The sequence below is a fragment of the Mobula birostris genome, chromosome 24 (assembly GCF_030028105.1).
Source record: "Mobula birostris isolate sMobBir1 chromosome 24, sMobBir1.hap1, whole genome shotgun sequence".
Lineage (NCBI taxonomy): Eukaryota > Metazoa > Chordata > Chondrichthyes > Myliobatiformes > Myliobatidae > Mobula > Mobula birostris.
Window position 1 is genome coordinate 2,830,499 of NC_092393.1, and position 9,599 is coordinate 2,840,097.

General features: G+C 41.7%; 1 protein-coding gene across 1 annotated transcript in view; it reads left to right on the top strand.

The window, feature by feature from the left end:
• The window catches only part of LOC140187433 (medium-chain acyl-CoA ligase ACSF2, mitochondrial-like), a 174,413-nt gene extending 166,221 nt beyond the window's left edge, over positions 1 to 8,192 (top strand). The window contains exons 9-12 of the mRNA XM_072242756.1: positions 907 to 1,048; positions 4,287 to 4,397; positions 5,040 to 5,108; positions 6,399 to 8,192. Coding sequence (XP_072098857.1) covers positions 907 to 1,048; positions 4,287 to 4,397; positions 5,040 to 5,108; positions 6,399 to 6,458 — 382 coding nt within the window. The 3' untranslated portion in view covers positions 6,459 to 8,192. The remainder of the gene's footprint in view (positions 1 to 906; positions 1,049 to 4,286; positions 4,398 to 5,039; positions 5,109 to 6,398) is intronic.
• The last annotated feature ends 1,407 nt before the right edge of the window (positions 8,193 to 9,599 follow it).

Genomic DNA, 9,599 nt, shown 5'->3' on the forward strand with positions numbered 1-9,599 from the left:
TAACTGGGTTCTGACCAAGACTAGAACCTGGGGGACATCACTCTGGTGTGGCCCGGTTATTTCATTGACTGAAAGACTGCAGGTTATACACCAACTGCTTAATGTAGACACAGTGAGCTGAACTGTAAGATTCTAATTCTGATCCTCAGTTACATACAGAAAACTGGCAACTAAACACCATCTCCAATAACCAATGGCCTCCGGTCACAGCCAGAAGAATACAAAGTGAATTTATGGCCCATGAGCCAGTCCTCACTAGGGGAACAGAGGAAAAGGGAGTCAATAGCTTTAACATTGGTATTAACATATCATCCTGGAATCAGCATAAGTGTCATCACAAAGAGGGAACAACAGCACCTCTACTTTCTTAGAAGTTAGCATAGATTGTGCGTGTCAGCAAAACTTTTGAAAAACTTCTAGAGATGCACAGTGAAGAGTATCCTAAATCATTGCATCTCAGCCTAGTATGGAAAAATCAATGCCCAGGAATGGAAAGGGCTACAGAAAGTGGCGGGATGCAGCTCAGTCCGTTACAGGCAAAAGCCTACAGAAGCCTTAGCTCTCACACAACCAGCTACAGGCTCCTGAGCTGGCATGGATAAATTCATTCACTACAACTATAAACTGATTCTCTTAATTACCTACAGACTCTTGATGACTCTTCACAACTCATGTTCTCAGTATTAATTTTTTATTTACACAGTTTGTTTACTTCTGCAGTTCAGTTGTTTGTCAGTCTTTGTTACGTATAGTTTTTCATAAATCCTATTGTATTTCTTTTTTTTCCCTGTACATGCCTGTAAGAAAATGAATCTCGGTGTAGTATGTGGTAACATACATATGTACTTTGATTAAAAAATGTACTTTGAATTCTGAAATTGAACTTTATTGTTTCTGCACTTTCAGTGATGTTGGCATGCTTGATCCGTATGGATACTGCAAGATCATTGGCAGAATTAAAGACATGATCATCCGTGGAGGAGCGAACATTTACCCTGTGGAGATAGAGGCATTCTTCCACCAGCATCCCAAAGTAGCTGAGGTGCAGGTATGTCCCAGGAGGGTCGATTCATGTACGCGTGTATGTGTGTGTGTGTGTGGAAATCGCCAGTCCCAGTTGCTCTGGAGCTGATCTTTAACCATGTTCCTGCAAACGTTGCGCTAACATCAGAAAGTCAACGGTCACCACAAGGCTATGGATAAACACACAGCAAGGGTTTAACGGGGCGACTCAGTGGTTAGCACAATGCTTTACAGTGCAGGCGAGCTGGATTCAATTCCTGCTGCTGCCTGTAAGGAGTTTGGACATGACCCCATGGGTTTCTTCCAGGTGCTACAGTTTCCTCCCACATTCCAAAGATGTACCAGTTGGTAAATTAATTGGTCATTGTAAAATTATCCTGAGATTAGATTAGGATTAAATTGGAGGATTGCTGGATGGCGTGACTCGAAGGGCCGGAAAAGTCTATTCTGTGCTGTATATCAATCAATCAATCAATAAATAAATCAAAACAGTGCAGTTGCTGGTGGTCTTTAAAATACACAAGTCAGCAGTCAGGAGCTAAGAACATAAGACAGGAACAGAATTAGGCCATCTGGCCCATCAGATCTGCTCTGCCATTTGATCATGGCTCATCCTTTTTTCCTACCTCCTCCTCAACCCCAGTTCCTGGCCTTCTCCCCGTGACCTTTGATGCCGTGTCCAATCAAGAACCTATCGATCTCTGCCGTAAATACACCCAACAACCCGACCTCCACAGCTGCATGTGACAACAAATTCCACAAATTCACCACCCTTTGGCTAAAGAAATCTTCCACATCTGTTTTGAAAGGGCGTCCCTCTATCCTAAGGCTGTGCCCTCTTGTACTACACTCTCCCACCACAGGAAACATCCTTTCCACATCTACTCTGACTAGGTCTTTCAACATTCAAAAGGTTTCAATGAGATTTCCCCCATCCTTCTGAATTCCCGTGAGTACAGACCCAGAGCCATCAAACATTCCTCGTATGATAACCCTTTCATTCCTGAAATCATCCTTGTGAACCTCCTCTGGACCCTCCCCAAAGCCAGCACATCTTTTCTAAGATGAGGAGCCCAAAACTGTTCACAATATTCAAAGTGTCCCATGTCATCGATAGCCTTGTCTTTGAAGTGAAAGTAAGGGGTACAATCACACAAAAGTACGGAAGCAGTGGTAAACATTTCTATCATGAATCAAGCATCATATGGAGTTTGTGCCCAATGCTGATTGGAGAAGGTGTGAAGGGGGATTCTACAAGAATAGTAGTAGGGGTGACAGAGTGTGGAGTTTGTGAAACTTAAAAGTATTCTTTGGTTAAAGAGAATGATATTGATATTAGTTTATTATAGTCATAACTTTGTTTTGCATGTCATCCAAACTTATCAGTGCACTGAGCTAATGCAAAGGAAAACAGTAACAGATTGGAAAACAAAGTGTTACAGTTACAGAGAAAGTGTAGTACAGTTAGATAGTAAAGCAGATTGTGAGATCAAGACTCCATCTTATTGAACAAGGGGAGCCATTCAAGTCTTATAACACCAAGATAAAAGTAGTCCTAGAACCCGGTGGTATGTGCTTCCAAAGTCATAATCAAAGTAAATTTATTATCAAGGTACATAGATATCACCATATGCTACCTTGAGATTCATTTTCTTGTGGGCATTTACAGAAGAATAAAGAAAAACAATCAAATTTATGAAAAACTATCCTAACTAATCATTGACAAACAACGAATGTACAAAATAAAACAAATTATGCAAATAAAATAAGTTATGTTAAGAACTTGAGTTATAGAGTCCTTGTAGGTTGTAAAATCAGTCCAGATTTGAGATGAGTGAAGTTATCAAAGCCCAATGGTTACAGAGTAATAACTGTTCTTGAACCCCCTGATGTGCAATCTATAATGGTAATAGCAAAAGTAGCCTGGATAGTGGATCTAAAAACGCAAACACCAGAAAATCTGCAGATGCTGGAAATTCAAGCAACACACGCAAAATGCTGGTGGAACGCAGCAGGCCAGGCAGCATCTATAGGAAGTACAGTCGACATTTTGGGCGAAACGTCGACTGTACCTCTTCCTACAGATGCTGCCTGGCCTGCTGGATGGTGGGTGCTATTTTCTTGATTCAGCTCTCTTTGTAAATATGCTCAATGGTGGGGAGTGCTTTTCCTGTGATGGACTGGGCCATATCAACCACTTGCTATAAACTTCTCCATTCCTGGCCATTGGTGTTTCCAATTGGTGCATCTTCTACCAGATGGGTGGGGGAGGAAAGAAAGAAGGTCCAGGATGGGTAGGGTCCTTGATTATGTTAGCTGCTTTACTAAGGCAGCAATAAGTATAGGCAGATCCCATGGAGGGAAGGCTGGTTTCCATACTCTACTGTGCTGTGTTCACAGCTCTCAGCACTTATTTGCAGTTGTGGGCAAAGTAGTTGCCATACCAAGCAATGTCCAAGAATAAAATTCATGATAGGTTTTCTTGGATTAATTACAGAGAAACTACTTTCTCTGGCAAGAAGTCAACAGCTGGTAATTATTAATTGAATGGAAAAAGAGTTCAAGGTGAAAGGAAATTTTATTTCTTTATGACTTTACAAAGGGAACTGGATTAAAGTGTAAGGTTCAGAATAATTTCAGGGCCAGGGGTAAAGTATACAGGAGTGGGGTGAAGTTGCAGCTTTTTCAGTGAATCAACACAAGAATAATAGGACAAATGGCCTCCTATCCAATAAAAAAGTTTCAAGTTTAGTCTAACCAATGATTATTAAAACTACATTGCGATGCACTGACTCTATTATAGGCAAATGAGATTAGGAAGTCTAGGCACCAAAGTTGACTGGAAGAGGTGGATCAAAAGGCCTGTTTCTGTGGTTCTATAAATGTACATGAAATACAATATTTAGATTATTTTAACTTGAGTTATTTCACTCAGATTGGAAAAAAATACTAGATTGGCACTGGAGAAGCCATCTTAACACTGATGTTATGATATACTGTTAGCACAACATGCAGAGAACTTTACTCTGCACCTAACTCTTCTTGCCCTGTAAGTCTGTTTCCGAGCAGTAGATAGGGACATTGCTATACGTAAAGGAACAGAAGGTAACTATTCAGTCTTGAGCAGTCCACCATTGAGGTGAATTGAAAAGTAATGAGGAGATGATTGTGTGAAGCTAGTGCTCTTACAGTTCAGTAAGTGGTTAGAGATCCAAGGAGGCTGAGACTGATTAATGGGAGCTACATGTACATTCTGTTGGCAGGTGATTGGAGTTCGTGATGACAAGATGGGAGAAGAGGTCTGTGCCTGTGTGAAACTGCATGATGGAATGGAGTGCACCGCTGAGGAGCTCAAGGCCTACTGCAAAGGGCAGGTACATGTAACAAGGGACATCCCAATTCTACTTGTGTGACAGCTGAAAATGTCTCAGCAACATCTTTCCCCACTGTGCATTCAGGGGGAGGCTCAGAGAGAGTAGCTAGGACACACAATCAGAGGCCGTGCTGCTTTTGTTTGCAGCAGAGTCAGGCACGGAGGCCAAGGCACTGACAATTGATTGTTCAGGATTTTCAAGCTATTAAAGTTGGATCAGGAGAGTCCCAAGTTCATTTCCATCCAATGAGATTTCCAATGCATGTGGAGACTTAGGAAATTTAACCCTTAAAGTTGAGAAGCTGCTTGTTCCTTGTAAATGGAGAGGTTTTCTCTTCAAAAAGTCTCCTGCATTTGAGGAGGGATTGGGGATCTGAATGTTAATTACCAAATGATCAGGCAGGTCTTCACACCAAAAGATCCACATTGGTCTGTAGCTAAATAAAGGTTATTACCTCCAGATTGTAGCATACATTGTGTGGATCTCTGTGACAGAATGAATACTAACAAATAGTTCTACTGGGAAAGGTTGATAATCACTGCAAGGTAATTTCACCAAAGTTCCCACATCCAGTCACTTCACTGCTCCTTAGTTAGGGAGAGAAAGTGTGTTTGAATTTTCCAGCCTCTTTGTCTCCCACAGATCGCCCACTTCAAAATCCCACGATACATTGTGTTTGTGAAGGATTTCCCTCTGACAACCACTGGAAAGGTATGTACAAAAGGAGCAAATTGGTTCTAATAACTTACAATGGAAAGGATTAATATGTATTTATATAATTAAGCACTGACCCAACAATCCATCTGTTGATTAAAATCGATAAAGTGTTATTGCTCCATGATATATGAAGTGAGAGGTTTAGACAGGGACAGCAGTCTTTCATCCAGAGTTGAAAAATTGAAAACTAGAGCTGAAAGGTTTAACAAGAACCTGCGGGGCAACGGTGGGTTGGAGATATATGGAACTAGCAGTGAGAGGAAGTGGTTGAGGCTGAATGAAAATCAAGTTTATTATCACTGATATATGTCATGACATACCATTGCCTTTCTCAGCCATCTCATCTCTGCAGAAGGTGCTAAACACCTCCCATCAAAAGTAGCCACTATTATGCGTTACCCACTCACCTGAGCACCCTTGTCACATACGAAGCATTGCCCTGAAAGGGTGTCTGTAATGAACAGTAGACAACCCTGGCAGCTGGAACCCCTGGGGTTCACAGATCTCTGATGTCCCGATGCACAGGCATTGTTGAAGCTGCAAGGCGAATGGCATTTCCTAGCATTCGTACCAACCTGAGCGTGATAAAAGCACAGTTCTGGTGTTGTCTGTTTGCAGGCACGGCCATGCGGGTAACCTATGGAGTGTTGAAAGGCCGCGACAGAGTGGACGTGGAGCAGATGTTTCCTATGGCTGAGAGGGAAATGGTTTAGCCATGATGAAATGGCAGAGCAGACTCAATGGCCAAAAGGGCTTATTCTTCTCCTAATTCTTATGGTCTTATATACTGGGGGTGAGGATATGGAGAGCAGTTGGAGATGTGGCATCAAGGGGGGGGAATGTGGTGAGGTGGGAAGTGGGACTGTAGTGAGATAGATGGTGATGATGGAGACACTGTAATTGAGTGCCGAGGCTAAAAATATTGTGAATGTGCTATTTAGTCTGAGTTTGGACGTTGGCAAATGATGCAGCAATTCAGTGGGTAGTGCTGCTGTTTCAGCCTCAGTGAACCAGGTTCAATTCTCAGTGTGGTTTTGTACATCACTGTGAATTAGCCTTTGCATAGGAGGTGCTGGGAGATTCGTGGTGAGGTCACAGGACTGTGATGGAGAATGGGCTATAGAGAGGTGTGTGGGGAATAGAACGGGATTGCTCTGAGTTCTGGCAGAAACTCCGTGGGTGAGTGACCTCCTTTATAGAAGAAATTCAATCTGGTCAGAATCGTGGGAAATGTCTGTATCTGAATTTTTACAAGGATGACTATTCTAATTTTTGTTGCTACAGGTTCTAAAATATAATCTGAGGGAGAACATTGAACAGCAGCTGAAGTTGCGGCCCGAGTGACAAAGCCCACAGAGGGGGTCAGCAAGGGGTTCCTATCATCATCTGCCCAAGCAGGAGAACTGTCCCCCCGATGTTACCAAGGAATGTGGGGCTCAGCCTTCCCCACCACGAACTCAGAAACACGAAGTATAAGGAGCCAGTCAGCCCCTTGGCCTATTCCGACATTCAATTAGACTATGCCCGATTTGCATCTTAATAACATTCAGCTTCTTAATCATTTGTACCTTTCACAAACAAAAACCTGGTGACCTGAGTAGAGAAACCTACTCCTAACAAAAAAAATCCCCTTCCACGGCAGTTCTGTGAGTGAGAAATTCTCAACTTTCCACTGCCCTTTGTGTGGAAAAGTTTCTGTCCTGAATCGCCTTGTTGTAATTGCAAGTTATATCTCTACCCTGACTCATTCACGACAGGAAATAATTTCTCTGCAACTATACTCTCAATCTTAGCTTAGATCCCCTTGAGTCTTCTGTGCAATTTGTCCCTGCAGTTGAACTGATTAGCTCAGACGTCATTCTGGCAAAACCCCTTGACCTCTATACTCCTTATTTGTAGAGAACATTGCCCCCTTTTGGAGCTGGGCTTGTTGCAGACGGTCCAATTACCCATATTAACAGGGCAAGTACATTTTAGAATTACCAGGAAAAAAACTGGGATACAAAGTCCACATCTCTGAATCGGTGTATAGGATTTCCTACATTGTCAAGAGAAGCTGGAATTCTGATCCACAAATGAGAATGGGATTGACTGAGTACAACCAACATGCCCTCAGCATATGATGCCTTCCTTTGAAAAATCTAATAGCCCCGTTCCTGGAACCGCAGCTGGAATCATTCCATAGATGTTCTGCTGACTACTCCTATACAGAGGCTGATCTAATCTACTTAATGTACCCCATCCAATTATAAATTTGATGATCTATAATTGCAATATGATGAACTCTGATCTGCCACTTCATTCAGCAAGGACTTACCCAATCCATTAATGAATTGCACATCTTACACCATTTTAACATGAATTCAAAGATCATTTCTGGCCCATGACACCAATCTCTCACTGTATAACATATCATGGACTCTACCCCATGACGTCTACCATGTGTGAGGCTCAGATTGGATTGGGGTTCAAAAAATGATTTTCCTTCACCGTAGATCAAGTTAGGAAAAAAATGTCAGTTTGGGTTGTTCAGCCAAGCCTTGACATAGGCATCAAGCCACAACCTTCTGAGTTGACAACTAGGCAAAATGGAGATCAGAAAGGTAGGCATTACCTAATTTTAATTCTCTACCCATTTCACCAGCCAGTCAGTTTTAACTTTTAAAAATTTTGTACACTCGCATACTTAGCCAAAAAACTCAATTTTTAATAATGTGATATTGATGAACAGAGATGCCTTACAAGAAAGATGGATTCTGTTTTGCATACACCGCAAGCCTATATTAATCTACAAGGGCACTTAAGATCCAACACCTGAGTTTAACCAAAAGCCAATATTATAACCTCAGATTTACATAATGTTATATGTTTTTTAAATCATAAGAAATTTCATGCCAACTAAAATAAGTAATGTTAGTTCTATATAATCAGCTTCTCATGTGTGGCTTCAACTAACTTGTGCCTTACTGAAAACTATAATCATTTGTTCTTTTTATTTGGGACTAAATTGTATACTTTCACATTTTACAATCATTTTGATCAGAGTTTATATAAAATAAAAACAATTCACTTAACTTACCTCAGTTTTGGTGTCCATTCTAATTTAGCAAATTAATCTTAGTGAGAGCACTAATATATTAAAGTGAACATAGACACAGACATGGCCCTTTTTGCTCCTTGTTGTGCATTGGGTTGAGTTAATCTTCGCCAGCACACAGCTAGCTACGAGGTAGCAACAGTTCCTAATCCTTCTTGCTATGTAACAGATCTCGCTAGTAAATACAGAGGAAGATGACACCTGTACGGGATGAGGCTGTGCTATATTAGTGCTTTATAATCAAAGCCAATCGCACACTAGCTGAACTTATGAAAGTCACTCTGGTGGAAAAATGTTGTCCAACCAGGGTCAACAAGCACACATTGCTCAATACTGACCAACAACAAATCAGATTCTATATGGTTCTCAGGTTGGAACAATGGATTTGGCTAGTTCAGAGATGTTTATCTTATTGCATACAACGTTCTAGGGACATACAGGTAAACACAACTTCTATATGAATCCAAGTAATTCACAAGTACGAAGCTGCATCCTGCATAAACTCATGATCCCTGACTACTTTAAGCAGCTTTAATTTTAGTTGAGTCTAAATGTGGTGTATCACAACTGACACACTTTTACAGATCACAGTACTCATCAAAAAAAACATTAAGATACTGAGCTTCAGGCTAAACACTGGCACATTTGTATACAGGTGGCTTGAAGAATGTATTTATGGCATGAATACTTTGGCCTATGAGTTGCCACGGTTAACCAATTCCACATTGCACAATCAGAAATTATGAGATGATGACTCAACAAAAACATTGGATTTCAGACTTGATATTTAAAGGATATTGGCTGCTGACGAATGAGTTGAGGAAACAGGGAGTGTACAGAGAGGAAGTGGAGCATCTGATGGATTGGTGTGAGAACAACAACCTAAGTCTGAACCTGGAGAAGACCAAGGATATCATTATGGACTTCAGGACAGCGCAGACGAACCATCCCTCTCTGCAAATACATGGCTCATCCATGGCTCTTCCTGTTCTCACCAAAGCACAGTTGAGCCTAAGCCTTACTACTCTGACTCAGACTACTCTAGCGATGACTGCTCCCAGGATGAGCACTCCAGTTAGCGGTACCTCTCTTTCATATCCTCTCCAACCAAGAAGACACAGTACTAAGGAGATTGATGCAAGCGAGGCTCCCATTCCTCCCTACCTATCGTAACTGTGTTTTACAGGAGCACCACTGAGAGTGCCCTGACAAGTTGTATCTCCATCTGGTTTGGGAGCAACCGAGCATTGGACCAGAAGTCCCTAAAAAGGAGTGTAAGGATGGCTAAAAGGATCATAGGGGTCTCCCTACCATCCATCGGGGACATTTATCAGGAGTGCTGCGTACACAGGGCCCTTACACTATTAAGGGTCCCACCCATTCATCCA